Raw genomic sequence first — 20,049 nt, forward strand, 5'->3', positions numbered from 1 at the left:
CCTGCAGTGCCCTCTTCCCCCCTTCACATCACCTCCCCTCCACAATAGTGTCCTCTGCCCCCCTACACACAGTAGTATCCTTTACCCCTCCCCCACAGTAGTGTTCTCTGCCCCTCTATACAGTAGTTTCCTCGGGGTTCGCCCCCACAGTAGTGCCCTTTGCACCCTTCACCTCACCCCCCCACCCACAGTAGTGTCCTCTACCCCCTTTACATCACCCCTACCCCCCCCCACAAAGCAGTGTAATCTGCTCCCTTCACATTATCTCACCCCCCACTGTAGTGTCCTCAACCCCCATCCCCCCCTGCAGTGCCCTCCGCCTCTTCATAACACCCCCCACCATGACCACCACTACTGTAGGGTCCGCTGCCCCCACCTGTAGTTACCTGTGCCCACCCAAAAGCAGTGTTCTCTGTTCTTTGCACCCTTTACATCATCTACCCCCCTCCCCCCCACACACACACACACCCACCAATTTGTAGGTAGCATTCTCCTACCTTACACAGTGTACTAGAGAGCAGGTGGCAGCGCATTACTGGGTGGAGAGAAGGAGCTGCTAGAGTTAACTTTTCACATTAACAAGCTAATAATTGGTTGCTAGGACTGCCGGGCATCCTAGCAACCAATCACCTGCTGGTTAACTCGAAACTGAAGCAGCTCCCTCCCTCCGCTTCTGGAGGCGGAGCCAGTCCCCCGTACTGCAACACAAACCCCCTCCCACCCCAACTACTGTTCCCTCCAACCATTGACAGATCCCCTAACCACAGCCCCCCCGCTCACAGACCTTCACCACCCAACTACTGACCCAAGTCCCCTAGATACCACCCTCTCCCTCCACTGACGGAACCCCCTTTCCCCCCCAACCTAATCTTCATGCTATAGGCACTTTGAAATTCTGTATCCCCCATGTATCACCACTGTTAATGATGACTCCCCGCCGACCATTCGACGTGTAAGGAGTTAACTGAGTTCAGTTAACTCTTTGGATTCAGCTCAGCGCTTGACTTGTTTTGCCTAAATCCGAGGCATGCACAGTTGCTGCCTGGACATGCGGCCCCGGCCCACCGGGCAATATGGCCAGTCTGGGCTTGGTGATCCTTGTTCTATACCAGATCTTCAGGAGAACATAGAGAGGTTGAGATGTCACTTTTTTATATACAGGTCCTTCTCAAAAAATTAGCATATTGTGATAAAGTTCATTATTTTCTGTAATGTACTGATAAATATTAGACTTTCATATATTTTAGATTCATTACACACAACTGAAGTAGTTCAAGCCTTTTCTTGTTTTAATATTGATGATTTTGGCATGCAGCTCCTGAAAACCCAAAAATCCTATCTCAAAAAATTAGCATATTTCATCCGACCAATAAAAGAAAAGTGTTTTTAATACAAAAAAAGTCAACCTTCAAATAATTATGTTCAGTTATGCACTCAATACTTGGTCGGGAATCCTTTTGCAGAAATGACTGCTTCAATGCGGCGTGGCATGGAGGTAACCAGCCTGTGGCACTGCTGAGGTGTTATGGAGGCCCAGGATGCTTCGATAGCGGCCTTAAGCTCATCCAGAGTGTTGGGTCTTGCGTCTCTCAACTTTCTCTTCCCAATATCCCACAGATTCTCTATGGGGTTCAGGTCAGGAGAGTTGGCAGGCCAATTGAGCACAGTAATACCATGGTCAGTAAACCATTTAACAGTGGTTTTGGCACTGTGAGCAGGTGCCAGGTCGTGCTGAAAAATGAAATCTTCATCTCCATAAAGCTTTTCAGCAGATGGAAGCATGAAGTGCTCCAAAATCTCCTGATAGCTAGCTGCATTGACCCTGCCCTTGATAAAACACAGAGGACCAACACCAGCAGCTGACATGGCACCCCAGACCATCACTGACTGTGGGTACTTGACACTGGACCTCAGGCATTTTGGCATTTCCCTCTCCCCAGTCTTCCTCCAGACTCTGGCACCTTGATTTCCGAATGACATGCAAAATTTGCTTTCATCCGAAAAAAGTACTTTGGACCACTGAGCAACAGTCCAGTGCTGCTTCTCTGTAGCCCAGGTCAGGCGCTTCTGCCGCTGTTTCTGGTTCAAAAGTGGCTTGACCTGGGAAATGTGGCACCTGTAGCCCATTTCCTGCACGCCTGTTCACGGTGGCTCTGGATGTTTCTACTCCAGACTCAGTCCACTGCTTCCGCAGGTCCTTCTCCACAATCTTCTTCAGGGTCCGGTCACCTCTTCTCGTTGTGCAGCGTTTTCTGCCACACTTTTTCCTTCCCACAGACTTCCCACTGAGGTGCCTTGATACAGCACTCTGGGAACAGCCTATTCTTTCAGAAATTTCTTTCTGTGTCTTACCCTCTTGCTTGAGGGTGTCAATGATGGCCTTCTGGACAGCAGTCAGGTCGGCAGTCTTACCCATGATTGCGGTTTTGAGTAATGAACCAGGCTGGGAGTTTTTAAAAGCCTCAGGAATCTTTTGCAGGTGTTTAGAGTTAATTAGTTGATTCAGATGATTAGGTTAATAGCTTGTTTAGAGAACCTTTTCATGATATGCTAATTTTTTGAGATAGGAATTTTGGGTTTTTATGAGCTGTATGCCAAAATCATCAATATTAAAACAAGAAAAGGCTTGAACTACTTCAGTTGTGTGTAATGAATCTAAAATATATGAAAGTCTAATGTTTATCAGTACATTACAAAAAATAATGAACTTTATCACAATATGCTAATTTTTTGAGAAGGACCTGTATTACTAATGGGATCTCAACAAGACTAAGGTTAATCGGTTCTAGATACTGGTTCCGTGTTATACACCAGATCTTCAGGAGAATATAGAGAAACATTGATTTACATTTTACACATCAACAGTGAGATCTCATTTCGTTTTATGGTGATAAGCTCTGTTTATTATGAGAACCTACAGATGAATTGATATTAGGAGGGTGATCATCTTTTGAAGATACCTCCTACATTGTGGCATCATGCCTGGTCAAATAACACTAAAAGCCATATTGATGATGGCTATACTTCACTCGGAGAAGGTCTCCAGGCAATGACCCAAACCAAAAGGGATTTCCAGGTCCTCTAGGGTTGGGGTTGGGTTAAGGGTGTACAACTACATCTATATCTATTGTCCCAAAGTCTAAAACGGGAGGCCAATGGAATTCATAGTCTGTAGCAGGATGGAGTAACAGGTGACACCTGGATGGACAGGTGAGATCCTATTGAGATTACGGCCATCAATACCCTACACCAGATGTTCAGTAGGACAAAGAGAGGTGGTGATGTTGCTTTTTGCATTACAAATGATTGGAAGTTAGGCTTTAACACAGTAATAATATGTATGCTTCTATGACATTCCGGGATATAAGATATTTTTTTTCTTGGTTCGGACCTGCTTGCCTGGCACTTGGAGGCGCTTGAAGATCCCATAAGAAGTTTTTCAGAAAGTGGTTGCAGATTTTCTAAAATGATGATCATTATCTGACTATGTCATGTATTAATTGCCAAGTGGACAATTGAGTCTTTTTTTCATATTTTCTTAGATGTACATGTGAAAAAAAAATACCACCCCCCCCCCCCCCCCCGAAACCCCACCATCCCATATGTGTTAATGTTTTACATGATTTACTTGTGTTTACTTTGTATCTGCTCATTACGTTCGAGGCTATGTGTGCTTTTTACAATGTATCTGTAGGAAGGCTTGAGGATGAATTAGAACCCTTGTTGGGGTTTTCTTCTATCACAGCAATAAAAACCTACTGCAAAGATGATTGACCAGATGAGTTTTATTGGTTGTTGTGTGTGCTAAAAGAAACCACCACTTTCTGAGTCCTCCGTCATCAGGACTTTGCAATGGAAATGGCCTGGTTCTAGATGACTAGCATTAATATGTCCAAAAAGAGATAATTGCTACTGCTTCCAGTCCTTGGTTCAGAGAAAACCTAGCTGAGAAAATGTTTTTGGAATGGTGCACTCTTCTCTTTTCTTCTATCACATTGTTTCAAGAACCTCACAGAGGCTCCTGTGCTATAGACAGCTGCCTGGAGGACCTTTCGCAGCTAACTTGGCCAGAACTCAAATACCAAACCCTTTGGGATGTTTGGGTTTTGACAAGCTGGTTGGGTTCTGGCCGAGCTGGTTGGGTTCCGGCCGAGCTGGTTGGGTTCCGGCCGAGCTGGTTGGGTTCCGGCCGAGCTGGTTGGGTTCCGGCCGAGCTGGTTGGGTTCCGGCCGAGCTGGTTGGGTTCCGGCCGAGCTGGTTGGGTTCCGGCCGAGCTGGTTGGATTCCGGCCGAGCTGGTTGGGTTCCGGCCGAGCTGGTTGGGTTCCGGCCGAGCTGGTTGGGTTCCGGCCGAGCTGGTTGGGTTCCGGCCGAGCTGGTTGGGTTCCGGCCGAGCTGGTTGGGTTCCGGCCGAGCTGGTTGGATTCCGGCCGAGCTGGTTGGGTTTCCGGCCGAGCTGGTTGGGTTCCGGCCGAGCTGGTTGGGTTCCGGCCGAGCTGGTTGGGTTCCGGCCGAGCTGGTTGGGTTCCGGCCGAGCTGGTTGGGCTCCGGCCGAGCTGGTTGGGCTCCGGCCGAGCTGGTTGGGTTCCGGCCAAGCTGGTTGGTCTCCGGCCGAGCTGGTTGGTCTCCGGCCGAGCTGGTTGGTTTCCGGCCGAGCTGGTTGGTCTCCGGCCGAGCTGGCTGGTCTCCGGCCGAGCTGGCTGGTCTCCGGCCGAGCTGGTTGGTCTGGTTGGTGTCCGGCCGAGCTGGTTGGTCTCCGGCCGAGCTGGTTGGTTTCCGGCCGAGCTGGTTGGTCTCCGGCCGAGCTGGCTGGTCTCCGGCCGAGCTGGCTGGTCTCCGGCCGAGCTGGTTGGTCTGGTTGGTGTCCGGCCGAGCTGGTTGGTCTCCGGCCGAGCTGGCTGGTCTCCGGCCGAGCTGGCTGGTCTCCGGCCGAGCTGGTTGGTCTGGTTGGTCTCCGGCCGAGCTGGTTGGTCTCTGGCCGAGCTGGCTGGTCTCCGGCCGAGCTGGTTGGTCTCCGGCCGAGCTGGTTGGTCTCCGGCCGAGCTGGTTGGTCTCCGGCCGAGCTGGTTGGTCTCCGGCCGAGCTGGTTGGTCTCCGGCTGAGCTGGTTGGTCTCCGGCCGAGCTGGTTGGTCTCCGGCCGAGCTGGTTGGTCTCCGGCCGAGCTGGTTGGTCTCCGGCCGAGCTGGTTGGTCTCCGGCCGAGCTGGTTGGTCTCCGGCCGAGCTGGTTGGTCTCCGGCCGAGCTGGCTGGTCTCCGGCCGAGCTGGTTGGTCTGGTTGGTGTCCGGCCGAGCTGGTTGGTCTCTGGCCGAGCTGGCTGGGCTCCGGCCAAGCTGACTGGGCTCTGCCAACATTGGTCCAGCGCTCCTTTAACCAAATTAGATTTAAACATTGTTATTGCTTCATCACCTTAGTATTTCTAATCGGGCATGTTGTGCGGGTATAATATGATGGTTGATCCAGGTCTACTAGACATTTTGAAGTTTTATTGCCCGTTCCACCGCTAGGGAGATTCACCCTCTTTTGTGTCCAGATGACCACTGTCAGTGGGCTAAAAGTGATGGGAAATCCAACATTTGCAGTTATCACGGTACACTGAGAGTTTCTCACAATGTGCATTAGAAGCTGCAGCAAGTCACATAGAGCCCACCTCATTTCCTAGCTGGAGGACATCCAGCATCATCTAGCACAGAATTTCTCAACCAGAGATGTTGCTAAAGGGTTCCTTGAGCAATAAACAGTTTCTGCCTCTCAGATACATTCTCGCTGACACCATTGATCTTTTTAGTTTTCTGTAAGGGGGTAATTCTTCCCAAAGTTTTACAAGTGTACTGATCATCACACTAATGTATCATGAGCTGTAGATATGGTCATTTTTAGCAGGAGTTCCCTGAGACCGCAAGGCTATTGCAAGGGTTGCTCTGTGTTGAGAAAGGCTGATCTAGCACTTTCCTTCCCAGCCTGACCACCTGCTGGCCCCTCCCCTTCCATTCATTGAATTTTAGTTCTTTCAATCATGGAGTCTCAGCATCACATGTGGACGTTATCAAGGCTTGCCTAGGAACACCCATTCCTTCCAACTGACACCCATCAAGCACACCTCCCAACATTTTGAGATGGGAAGGAGGGACACCTACTAACAAATGTATGTAGGCATAGGACACGCCCCCTGCCACACCCCCTTAAAGAAGAATTAACCCCCAAAAAGTTAATTAAATCCACAATTTTTTTTTTTTTTTTACTACTACTATTCCTTTATATTGGCTTTTTAAAATTTACAAATGCAGCATTTTAGAATTTAGATGAAAGGTTTAGCGCTGGGAAACACTTTTTGAAAGATAAAAAAGTGCATTTTGTCTACAACTTATATGGATCAGACCAAAATGAGGGACAGATGAGGAGGAAAGAGGGACAGCGGGACTTTGCTCCAAGTCGGGGACAGTCCCGCGAAATCCGGGACAGTTGGGAGCTATGCATCTCGAGGCATTTTCATATCTGCATAACTCCTCCCACTGCCTGCATCGGGGCTGAGGGCTCTGGAGGGGAGTACCGTGGCGGGGTGCCGTGATGTTTTCCGGAAGCTGTGTACAGCCACTCCCACCAGCCATGATCTGCCTGCATTGCATAGCGAAGAACAGTGACCCATTGATGACGTCACTAGTTCTATAGTAGGGTATGAGTTTGAAATGGAAACATTTTATTAAAAAAATTAAATTTTTTTTTATTTATTTTTATTTAAAAATTCTAGTTAATTGGGGGGGACAAGGGAAAGCAAATAAAAAGCAGATCAAACTTTTGGGTTTCTTAATAAAAACGTCGGCAGCATGCTCGACGCAATATACAGTGAGTCCCCTTTTTCGAATACTGTACGGCGTCCCTGGGAATAATTGTAAAATATTGGCAGGCGCTAATTCAGGAGGCACCGGCCAAACCTGGCGCGGCCGCTTGTTGCCTCGTCTCCGTGCGGCGGTGGCTCAGGAATGTGTTTGCTTTGCCCCCTGTACAGAGAGTAGAACAAGTGGACAGTACGTGGGTAGGTGTGGACTGAGCAAATATTGACTCTGAGCTTTGAGGGAACGCACTTCTCTCTCTATTCCCTGTCTTGTCCGACAGCGTCTAACCCTCCGCGTTCTCTCCAAACAGGTCTGGACGGCGATGGCAAGCTGAGGGAAAACGAGGACGATCGGATCGACAGAGGGGCCGCCTTCTTTCCTCCGTAGACTGCTAGATGTTCCCTCACCACAGAAAGTTCAGTTAGCGCCTAAGGAGGGGGGGGGCATCTGCTCCCATTTAACGGAGAGAGCCCTCGTCTGTCCCCCTCTCCCCCCCCTGCCATCCGGGCTAGAGAGGGCCGAATGACCGTTTAACGCGCTCCGCGGTGTTCAGACAGGCTGGAGGTCTGCGGAGGGACTCTCCCGATGCTGCTTGCAAGGACAAGTGACAATAACCCCTCTGGCGTCTTATGCTCGACTGCTGGGTTTGTGCTATGCGTTGGGCGTCTTGGACAGTCTACCTTAGCCTGCTGTTCTGCTGCGTTCAAGGTAAGGGATGGCTCTACTGTTTTTTAACTTTAATAAAAAAAAAAAAAAAATGTAATTATGATTTGTATAATAGAAAATTCTAATTATATCGGGGACCCTACACAATTATCTTTAGTGGCTGTGCCTAGCTGGGGTTTGGTTTGTTTTTTAGTGAGGTCATCATGTGCGGGTTGAGAACTGCTGGATGTTCCTGCATTGCGTGCAATGACTAGTGCCCAAAACAAATAGAAGGGGAAGGGTGGCATGGTGAAGGGAAGTGAGATGTGGTGAGGGTAAGAGGGGCATGGTGAGGCGAAAGGTAGTATAGTGAGGGTAAGAGAAACAGGGTGTGGGAACGGAAGGTGAGGCGAAGGCGTGGAGAAGGAAGGGAGGCATGTTGAGTGCACCACGCTCCACTTACCATCACCATGCCATCCCATGCCCTCACAATGCTTTTCGTACCCTCATTATGCCTTCTTTGCCCTCACCACATCTCTCTTACCCTCATCACACCTCCCCTTCTGTCACCATAATTCTTTTGCCCTCACCACGCAAAGGGTTGTCCTCACCATGTCTTCCTTGCCATCAACACACCTTCCTTGCACTCACCATGCTCATTTTATCCCTCACCATGCCTCCCTTACCCTCACAACAACACCCATGCCCTCACCATGTCTTTCTTACCCTCATCACGCCTCCCTTACCTCACCTCCCTTGCCCTCGCTATGCTTCTCTTACTCTCAACATACCCAGGGCAAAAGGGGCATGGTGTGGAAACAGGTGGTGAGGCAAAGGCGTGGAGAAGGAAGGGAGGCATGTTGAGGGCAAGGAAGGCATGGTGAGGGCAAGGGGGTTATGGTCAGGGCTGTCTAGGCAAACCCCTTTTTTTTGGCCCTCACACACAAATCCACTTATTAACTATTTGTGGGATCAAGGGGCAGCTGCCCCGGGCCCAGTCATTGTTGTGGGGCCTGTTTCAGCTTTGGGACAATCTCCCCAATGGGGCAAAGATGGCAAAACATTACTCTCCCTTACTAAATCCAAAATGAAAACAAGGTTTTTCCTTTTAGTTCTACTGTATTTGAAGATGACAAGATCTGCCATTTAGCCCCATATATTCTAGATTGCTACTATGTCTCTGAGCTCATTGCTGCTCATATCACTCTGTAGTCTTTTCCCAACAACGCCCCCACTGCAGACATACTTTCTTTCCTCAGTTGTTGCGTGTCTTACTACTGTTTTTTTTTCATCTTTAGTTAATGCTTTCCCTTTTCTTTGAATTCTTTTAATTTTTTACCTTACCTTGCTCAGTTTTGTCGTTCTGTATTCTTTCTTTCCCTTTCCTCTCTATATTTTGTGTTACGTCCTATTATCTAAACTTCCTTCTTGTAACCATATCTTCTCTTCCTTTACAATACCTCCCTTATCCTCGCCATGTCACCCTTTGCCCTCGCCATGTCACCCTTTGCCCTCGCCATGTCACCCTTTGCCCTCGCCATGTCACCCTTTGCCCTCGCCATGTCACCCTTGCCCTCGCCATGTCACCCTTGCCCTCGCCTTGCCTCCCTCGCCCTCGCCTTGCCTCCCTCGCCTTGCCTCCCTCGCCCTTTCTATGCCACTCTTCCCATCTCCACGCCACTCTTCCCATCTCCACGCCACTCTTTCCATGACCACTACATCATACTCCTCATCACCTTACCACCCTTCTTATGTATGTTTAGTGGATTCTTGCACGCTAAGTCTTGTACATCAATAGCTGGTATTAGAATTGCTGTTAAGAAATGTAAATAAATCCTTTTTCAATTTGACAATTGTTCTGTATTTGGTTTGTTGTGCTAATAGGCTGTGACTGCCTCAGTGACCCCTCACCCTTCCATGTCCCCACAGGTACCATCCGATCTGACGCTCAGACTGTGGTTGGCCGTGTAGGAGAGAGCGCGGTCCTGGGGTGCAGCCTCCTCCACCAGGACGCGGGGCGCCCTCCTCTCTACGTCATCGAGTGGGTGCGATTTGGCTACATCCTTCCCATCTTTATCAAATTTGGCCTCTACTCCCCACGAGTGGACCCTCAATATCTCGGTAAGCACTCTTTTAACTATATTTAATGTTCCACACAATGAACCATTCCTTGCCTTTAAGCCTGTAAACGTAGTGGCGACTTCATAACCTGTTCCATTATCTGAATACAGAACAAGGGGCGGTACATTGGCTTAGTGGTTAGTATCTCTGCTCTGCAGCACTGGGGTCTTCAGTTTAAATTCCAAACCAGGACACTCTCTCTGTGTGGAGTTTACATGTTTTCTATTTGTTCACATGGTTGTCCTCCTACGACACTCCAAAGACATACTGGTTGGTTAATTGGCTCCTGTTTGAATTGGCCCTAGTAAGTGTATGTATGTGAAATATGGCCTTTGATTGTCAGTTCCTTGAGGTCGGGACTGATGTTAATTTATAATATGTGTAAATTGTTGAAGATTGATATAAATATATATATATATATATATCTGTAATAATAAACAATGGTGTTACTGATATGCAATATTAGACTTTGTCAAACATTGAGAGCTAAGTCCTCATTTCTATCTCCAAACTTTTATTACTTTTCAAGTGCCAATCCCCCCATGTGAACAGGGAGTGGACAACTCAATCCTATTTGTCCATTATTATTGGATAATTAGAATGTTCAGTTGACAGTGGGGGTGGACACCTTAAACCAGCCATTCTCAACCAGGGTTCCTCCAGAGGTTGCTAGGGGTTCCTTGAGCTGTGGCTGATGAACCATCTTTTTGGTGGTGCCTACAGAGTTCGAGGTTCAGCATCACTTAGCAAAGTCAGCCGCATGACACGAAATATCTTTTTAGCTGTCTTTAAGGGGGGCAATCTGAGGACCACTTTCAGGTGGACATTCTTCCTTTTGGCCACCAGTATCAGGGGCATTGTTCCTATTGACCCCTGATAAATTGGTTTTAGTGAGGGTTCCTCGAGACCTGAAAATTATTTTTGGGGGTTCCTCTAGGATTGAAAGGTTGAGAAAGCCTGCCTTAAACCATAAAGAAGACCAGAAAGGGTTAAAACTGGCAAGACACAGTGGCCCACACTTGGAACCCCCAAGGTGCTTGAGGTCACCCTAAGGCGTTGTGCTGTTAATATTTTTTTTGTTTGGACAACTTCTGATGGGTTCATTTTGTTACTAATAAGGTGACCCAGCCTGTACCCAGAGAAATACCATCCCAACACTAATGCAGCTATCAATTAGGCCGTCAAGCCAGAAGTTTCTGGCAATGATCCAGACAAAAAGGGGATCCTCGTCCGGGGGGGGGGGGGGGGGGTGACAACCAAATCCTATTAACCCATTATCATTGGGGCTGAACAAAAGAAAAACGATTGCTTCCCCCATTCAGGCTAAGCCACATGGATGGAGGAATCCTAATTGCTGGCTATTGGCTACAGACAACCAGCCCCTGCGTAATTTGATTGGATACAGCCACCGTTCGGCCAACAACTTCCCACCCAGCTCCTTTTTGATTTTCATATTGAAGGATGTTTGGTGTTAGCAGAGCCATCTTAATAGCATCATGGGCCCCTGGGCAAAGTAATGCTCTGGGGCCCCTACCAGCATGGCCCAAATTTACGCATCTACTCTCAAGAATTAAAGTATAAATAGTCAATAGAGTTAAGCATATATAAGCACTTTCATTAAAATCGATTTTAAACAATAAGGAAACATGCCATAAATCAAAGACTAATTTAAAGTGGTTGTAAGCCCTTACAGACCACTTTGACCTACAGGTAAGCCTAGATTACGCTTTACCTGTAGGTGCAAGAAATATCTCCTAAACCTGCACGGTTTAGGAGATATTTGCAAAAGACAGGCACCGCTGTCTATGGAGCATGCGCCGTAGACAGCGGCGTGGCAGTCGCACTGAGCGTGCCGTTGCTAACGGTGGTCGTGCTGGTAGCAGCGGCTCCCACGCGCAATGCGCGGGAGTGACGTCATTGCGGCTCCGGCCAATCACAGCGCCGGAGCTGCAATACCCAGAAGGAAGATGGACGCTTCGTGGAAGAGGGGACAGTGGTGATATCGCTGGCTCCTGTGTCCGGTAAGTGACACATAATGGGCTACTATGCGATGCATAGTAGCCCATTATGCTTTACTTTTGCAGGGAAACAAAGAGGAAGTAAAACCCATCAGGGTTTACTTCCTCTTTAACGGGAAGGGCCCAGTACAGGGGGGAGACAGAAGGGAAAAGTAGAGGGTGGGGATCAGGAGGGCAAGATACGGGGGGGGGGCAAAGTATAGGTTCCCAGGATGCAGGCCATCCCAAGAAATCTTAGTAAAAAGAATGACTATCCCAGCAGATCTGGGACAGTTGGCAAGTATGATGTTATGCAAGATTAGCATGGGGGCCCCCCACGCACCCAGGGCCCCCAGGCAGTGCCCAAGGGTACCCATGCATTAAGACAGCTCCGGATGTGAGGGTGTCAACATGTCCACCCACAGCTTGGATTTTGTCTGGTTCATGATGAAATTCGGCCATGTATGGAGTAAGGCAGCCCATACATTCATCCTTCTTTTTTTTTTTTTTTGTTTTGTTTTGTTCAACCAGTGGGTTGAATGAGAAAAAAAAAATGATCCGATTCCCCCAGCCACACATTCGGTGTGAATGTGGGAATCCTCCACTTGTGTGCTATCGACTTCTGTACAACCAATGTGCCCATACATGGATCGAAACTTCAGCTGGTTCCCCGCTGAACTGGCCAAATTTCGATCCATGTATGGGCCGGCTTTAGTCAAGCCTAAATATAGAAGGAAATTAAATCCTTCTCATGTGTTCCTGCACAATTATAACCATTTAAGCCTAAATATTCAGATTCTTGCATTCAACGATACGTGACGCGTTCTTTTTTTTTTTTTTTTTTATTCTGCCTGCGTGACGCGGCTTACATCCATAGTAACAGCTGCGCGCAGAATGGCGAGTGATCTTGGGCTGCTCCAGAAAGATCCCTATCTGTCACCAGAGCCCCGGGGGTAGGATTACAGAGACAGACACTGGGCCCTTGTTAGTTACCTGTAGTAAGAACAAGCCCTGTCTAAATGGGGAAGGAGGAGGAAGGGGGATGGGATTCGGTTTTGGAATGAGGAAGTGGATGCTTCAGTGACTTTATTACACACACATGAGGGACCCGGCCCTAAGCCTTGTGACGGGTCACTGGCCACTAATGACAGACGGAGGGCGAGGTGCTTCCTGCAAACATCTTAAAAGCTTTTTTTTGTTGCTTGTTTTACCCAAATTCCAGACTGTAAACTTTTTAATTGTCCTGGACTGGACGTGGTGGAAACCTTTTTTAAATACCTGAAGGGTGTGGAGCAAGGCTCTGGAGGGCAGTAATTTTCAATAAGAAGCTAGGATCAAGAACACAGGGAGGTGACCTCGAATTGGCAGGAGGACAGTTCAAAACTTGCCTTAGAGAGTGTTATTTTACTGAAAGAGTAGTTGATGCTTGTGTAGCGCCCCCCTCCTGAAGAGCACGCGCTATGTGTTTTGTCATTTAACTTTTCCTGTAACCGCAGTTTGATTTTAGGTTTAATTACTCTAAATTTTGACCTCCGTACTAGTCTGGCTGGATTGCATGGTGTTCTGCCTGACCATGGGTGGCGCTGTCATCTGTGGCAGGGTTTAGAACGCAGTCTAGTTGGGTGCATTAAGTGTTTATTCTCTCTTGGAACCAACCCAGTGGGAGTGTTCTCTTGCTGTGCATGGTAGGAGAGGGTACTTAAGTTGCTGACGTCGCGTGCTTCAGGGGTTCCGGTCCAGAAGTGCTTAATGGCTGTTTGGTCCTGGTCCTCCTGACCAGCCCCCAGGGCTCTTATGGCCTGGGGTGCGGATCCACTCGACTCCGAGTCTCGAGACGGGCTGGCCCGAGGCAAAGAAACTGAAATAAGGATTCAGAGTTGGTCCGGTGCCGTGTCGGTTTGTGGAGAGGCCCAGCAACTGTGGAAGCATCCAGGGGAGGACTCTTTGGGAGAAGGCCACGCAAAGGTTGGCTTCTCAGAGGAAGCCTGGAGGCTCAGTTGAAGGACCCCAAGTGAATCTGGTCTTGTGTGGTATCGCTGTTCCGTCTGCAAGACACTGGTACCATACGAGGGTTCTCCGAGTTGTCTACATCTTTCAGTTCTATTCAAGTGTTCTACAACAAGTCTGTGGCAGAGATTTGGTTTGATTTATGCACCTTGTTGGCTGCTAGGCCCGGTGAGAGAAGGACTATCCGATAAGGGTGAGGATCCAGCTGTGAATGGCTATTCTATGGATTTCCTAGTGTGAGAGACTTTTTCCCATTTGACTTAGTACTTAGCCCTTGTACACACGGTCGGACATTCCGAGAACCAAATTCGTCGGATTTTGTCCGAAACTGTTGCATACACACAGTCGGACAAAGTTGTCAGAAAATCTGATCGTACTTAACGTGATGACGTTATTTTGTTAGGATGGGACTACGTTCAGGCTAGTAGCCAATAGCTTTGGTCTAGGAATTAGATCTGAGCATGTGTGGCACTTTGTCCGATCGGAATTCTCTACACATGATCGGACAAAGTCCGATCGGATCATGTTGTTGGAAAATTTTATAGCCCAGCTGGAAAACTTGGTCCGTCGGATACTCCGACGGAAACGGCCCGATGGAGCCCACACACTGTCGAATTATCCGACAACGTGGTCCTATCGGACATTGTCCATCGAAATGTCCGACCATGTGTACAAGGGCTAAGAGTACCTGGACTTTCCTACCTAAACCCTCTAACCCTAATTTGAGAGACTGTGTTAGTTTTTCCTTTTTTGCAAATTAAAAATTCCTTAAGTGGATCTGGCGTCAGTCTGGACAGTTCTTGGGCCATCGACCTCGGGGAAACCCCTAGACCATTGATGGCGAACCTTGGCACTCCAGATGTTTTGGAACTACATTTCCCATGATGCTCAACTACACTGCAGAGTGCATGAGCATCATGGGAAATGTAGTTCCAAAACATCTGGGGTGCCAAGGTTTGCCATCACTGCCCTAGACGTACACAAGGTCAAGAAGGTAACGGTAAGCCCAGTTAAATCAGCCGCTCCTTTTGGGGGTCAGTGCTACACTTGGAACCGACTTCCAGCATAAGTTTGTCAACAGTCAGTAAATTTTATAGCCTAGTTCTGGGCGCAAAAAATAAATAAAAATACCCTTGCAATGGGGTCCCTCGCACCGCAAGGGTTAAATGTTGGTTAAGTCCAAGGGGTTGCAGAAGAGGCTGTGTTATTTACATTTCCTCTTGCTCCAGAAGGGTCCTTTCATTAGTGCAACCTTTTCTATGAAGCCTTCAACCATGGGCTGCAACCACGGCCAAGCTTCTCTTGGCTGTGGTTGCACAATCGCCCCCCAAAATGTATATTTATCACGAGGGCCACTTGGTGGACACCGAGTGGCAAGGGTACCAGGGATGTGGACCCACCATGGAAGGGAGGTTCTTTGCCGCGCCACCCCCCCACCCCAAAAAGCCACCAGCCGCCACTGTGTATAACCATAACCAACTGTTGCAGTGGTTTAACTCTTAAAGCACTCATTATATATATATATATATATATATATATATATATATATATATATATATATATATATATATATATATATATATATATAAACCGTTTTTTTTTTTGGTTTCCTATTTGGTGGACCTTGAACATTGCACAGTGTGCAGGTTTCTTATCTGTCAGTACAATGCCTTGCTTGATTTGCAATCAGTTTATGCGTTAAGTCATAGGCATTCACGGTAGGGTATTTCTGTGGGGTTATGGGTGTCAGACTAGATTAATCACGCTTAACAGCAGATGGAGAAGGAGAGAGAGAGGGGCTTACACACTGCAGGGGAGACGGACTCGGAGGAGGGTGTAAGGAGATTGAGGGAAAGGCAGGATGGGGGCCCTACAAGCCACCACAAGCTGTCCTGCCTGTGTTTGCAGGTTGCAGTCCATCAGATCCCAGTTGCCATTTTTTTTTTTTTCCCGTCCTGTTCAGAATAATAGACCTAACCGTAATGTGCATCTACATCTAAAACTTTTTGTTTTTCTGGATAAAGTTAGTGAAGGGTTGTATCTGTCAAGTGATGTCAAATCACACACAGATTGTTTGGAGTGCTTATCATGCTTTACAACTTCAGCAGAGAACAACCTTCTCCTTCTGGGCCTTGATGAAGAGGGGGGGAGAGTTTTGGCCCCTGAGACACGTTGGATTCTCTTGTACGGTCTTCCACCCAACTTTACATTGGAACAACCTTGTTTCTGGACTATTGCAGTAGTAATGGGGCATATGGCGCAATAAGTGTGTGTGTGTGTGTGTGTGTGTGTGTGTACATGTCTATGCAGAACAGCAAAAAGTTCATAGAGTCCAACTGGAACATTCGGGGTAACTTCCTCCTAAACTCAATGCACCAGATGTAGCACCCCTGAAGTATCTCTAGGCCAGTGGTCCCCAAAATGTGGCTCGGGGGGGGCCTGATGCGGCCCTTTGCTTGCCTTTATCCAGCTCTTGGAGCACGGTTCCTCCCACTGATGCCAATGATGAGGTACCATTCCTCCCAATGACTCCAACAATGGAGGACTATTCCTACCACTGATGGCAACAATGGGACACTATTCTTCACACTGATGCCAATCATGGGGCACCATTTCTTCCACTGATTCCAATGATGGGGCACTATTCCTCCCACTGATACCAATAATGGGACACTATTCCACCCACTGAAACCAATGATGGGGCACTATTCCTGCCACTGATACCAATAATGGGGCACTATTCCTGCCACTGATACCAATGATGGGACACTATTCCTGCCGCTGATACCAATGATGGGGCACTATTCCTCCCACTGATACCAATGATGGGGCACTATTCCTCCCACTGATACCAATGATGGGGCACTATTCTTCCACTGATACCAATGATGGGGCACTATTCCTGCCACTGATACCAATGATGGGGCACTATTCCTGCCACTGATACCAATGATGGGGCACTATTCCTGCCACTGATACCAATGATGGGGCACTATTCCTGCCACTGATACCAATGATGGGACACTATTCCTTCCACTGATACCAATGATGGGGCACTATTCCTGCCACTGACACCAATGATGGGGCACTATTCCTCCCACTGACACCAATGATGGGGCACTATTCCTCCCACTGACACCAATGATGGGGCACTATTCCTCCCACTGACACCAATGATGGGGCACTATTCCTCCCACTGACACCAATGATGGGGCACTATTCCTCCCACTGACACCAATGATGGGGCACTATTCCTCCCACTGACACCAATGATGGGGCACTATTCCTCCCACTGACACCAATGATGGGGCACTATTCTTCCACTGATGCCAATGATGGGGGACTATTCCTTCCACTGATATCAATGATGGGACACTATTTCTGCCACTGATACCAATGATGGGACACTATTTCTGCCACTGATACCAATGATGGGGCACTATTCCTCCCACTGATACCAATGATGGGGCACTATTCCTCCCAATGATACCAATGATGGGGCACTATTCCTCCCACTGATACCAATGATGGGACACTATTCCTGCCACTGATACCAATGATGGGGCACTATTCCTCCCACTGATGCCAATGATGGAACACTATTGCACCCACTGATACCAATGATGGAACACTATTGCACCCACTGATACCAATGATGGGGCACTATTCCTCCCACTGATACCAATGATGGGACACTATTCCTCCCACTGATGCCAATGATGGAACACTATTGCACCCACTGATGCCAATGATGGAACACTATTGCACCCACTGATACCAATGATGGGGCACTATTCCACCCACTGATACCAATGATGGGACACTATTCCTCCCACTGATACCAATGATGGGGCATTCTGTATGTAAGCCTTGCTGCACGCGGCTCGATATGACCTCGGCTCCCGGGAGAGGCAGCTTTGTGGGGGCTTATGGTCCCGCATTTCATCCCATTGGACCCAATATATATTCGAGCATCCACCCCTGAAGAGTGTTCTTACACGAAACTCGTCGGGGCCCATGTGATGCTGATGCATGTCTGCAATAGATTTATCAATTTTGATTTTGATCTATTAATTACGGTTCCAATGTCCTCTATATTTTCTTACATCGTCGCTAGTGCTGCTTATATGTTATATGTACTTTATATGAATTCATGCAATGCATTTGTTTAAGAGCTGATATATACTCATGTATTTTCCTGTCCACAAGTATGTAGATGTGTGGGTGGATCGCATATTCATGTATATACCTATTGTTAACGTGGTCTTTAACATTGTCCTGCTTTTATACATCTTTCTATGATCAATACATTTGTACTTTTTTCCAATATACCTCCACGATGTCAACAACCTCATTTAAAGTCCCACCTACCCTTTCGTTATTCATATGTGTTAGGGATGGAGGCACACCACATATGTGCCTCATTCAAAGTTCCAAATCCTCCCCCCCCCCCCCCTCTTTTTTTTTTTTTTTTGATCTTCATATACATGGGTTATTTAAAAAAAAAAAATCTTTAAATCTTTGTTTAAAAAGTTGGCTCTAAGTTTTTGGCACAGCCATTTTGTAGATTCCAAAGAACGTGAAAGCCGAGGATTGGGTTGTCCTACATCGGTGAGGCTCAGAACAGCCAGCAAACGTTGTCTAGGCTTTGGCTTGTGTGAGACGAGGCTGGGGTCAAATAACCGCATGTAAACCTGTCAATTGAGACAAGTGATGCTGCTATTCTCCCAGGATGAGCGCCCATTGTCTTCTTGGCACACAAAGGTCCCTTTCACTAGGAGGGAGGGGCACCCAACGGTCCCCTTACAACAAGTCCGTTCCCTCAAGCCCTGGGGTGGGGATCATCGGCAGCGTACAAACAGAATATGGGAACTTTGTTTTTCCGTGTCACTGGGATGATTTGCCCTTCATTCTACTACTGTATTATTACCCGCCTCCTGTTTACGTAATTTTTTCCACCAGTTTTATTTGTTTTGTTTTCTTCTTCTCCTGTCCGTTGGCTCGTACGTTGTCTCCAGAGACTTCTTCTGTCTCCGTCTCATTTGTAAAAGTTTCCTTTTTTGGTGTTACCCTGAAATAAAACCTACCCAATGCTATGTGATTATTGATTGGTTGAGCAGCTTGATTGCACGGTATTTGATTTTGCAGTAAAATTAATGTCCAAAATTTTGGTAAAATTGGCTGACCTATTTATCATATTTTGTGAATAAACGCATTAATAGATTTAGAATTGGGGTTGGAATTAGGATTATAAACAAAGGGTTAAGGTTAATATGCGAGTGAAGTGAAATGCCCTCTCTCTCCCAGGGGATTTTCGTTGTATCACCATACTGATAAATAGATTTTGGATGACCGCGATCCAACTTGGAATTCTTTTGTATTTAATATATCTTGGGTATAGCTGAGCCCCTGCCCTGGTTACATTGGATTTAAGGATTTCTCTCCTTTTACACCAACATTATATGGCTGTCAAAACTTAGTCAAATCTATATCCCCTGTTTTGAGATTGGTACATCGGGATGCCCATGATCATTAGCCCACAGTTGGCTTCTACGTGTCCTCGTGTTGTGCTTTGCTCTCGCTATGAGCCACCTCTTTCCGGTAGTGGAAACCTTTTTTGACTACTTGACGAATAAACTCAACTCCTCTGCAAGATAATGAGACCTTTTTATTTTCTTGCAATCAATTAACCCCCATGTGTCCTGAAGAAGTTTAACAATGAAACGCGTTGACGCACTAGGGCTCACGTCCTGTATCATGTATCTATGTATATGATTTTTTTTTTTTTCATTATGTTCCTCTTTTTCGTACCATATGTATATTCATATCTATGGTCCAATAAATGTTAGTATTTTGTTCATATTCTTTTGTTTTGCTGTCCCTTCAAAGTCCGACCTTGGGTTACCTTTTTGGAACCCTAATTTCTTGCATCTTAAGTGAAATGCCGAATACACACGGTCGGGTTTTCCGACAGGAAATGTTGGTTGTGAGCGTGTTTTTGGAAAGTCCAACCGTATGTATGCTCCATCGAATGTTTGCTGTCGGACTTTCCGCCAACAAATGTTGGCTAGCAGGTTCTCAAATTTTCTGCCAACATAACTTTGTTGTCGGAAAGTCCGAATCGCGTGTACGCAAGTCCGTCGCACAAAAGTTCACGCATGCTCGGAATCGAGCAGAAGGAGCCGCACTGGCTATTGAACTTCCTTTTTCTCGGCTCGTCGTACGTCTTTTACGTCACCGCGTTCCCACGTTCGTAATTGTTAGCCAACATTTTTGTGACCATGTGTATGCAAGACAAGTTTGAGCCAACAACCTTCGAACCTTAATTCTAACCCTAATGCCCTGTACACACGATCGGAAAGTCCGATCGTGTGTACGGGGCATTAGGGTTAGAATGAAGGGTTAGGGTTGATAAATGAAGTTCTTGGGTTAGTGTTAGGATTAGGCT

The 20,049-nt window shown here is 47.3% G+C and overlaps 1 protein-coding gene across 1 annotated transcript in view; it reads left to right on the forward strand.

Moving 5' to 3' along the window:
- IGSF9 (immunoglobulin superfamily member 9) overlaps nucleotides 1–20,049 on the forward strand; it is a 145,988-nt gene that overhangs the window by 17,308 nt on the left and 108,631 nt on the right. The window contains 2 exon segments of the mRNA XM_077464122.1: nucleotides 7,142–7,539; nucleotides 9,406–9,597. Of these exon segments, the coding sequence (XP_077320248.1) occupies nucleotides 7,461–7,539; nucleotides 9,406–9,597 (271 nt within the window). The 5' untranslated portion in view covers nucleotides 7,142–7,460.

The sequence above is a fragment of the Lithobates pipiens genome, unplaced genomic scaffold (assembly GCF_037356315.1).
Source record: "Lithobates pipiens isolate NorthernLeopardFrog02 unplaced genomic scaffold, aLitPip1_a1.2 Scaffold_30, whole genome shotgun sequence".
Taxonomy (NCBI): domain Eukaryota; kingdom Metazoa; phylum Chordata; class Amphibia; order Anura; family Ranidae; genus Lithobates; species Lithobates pipiens.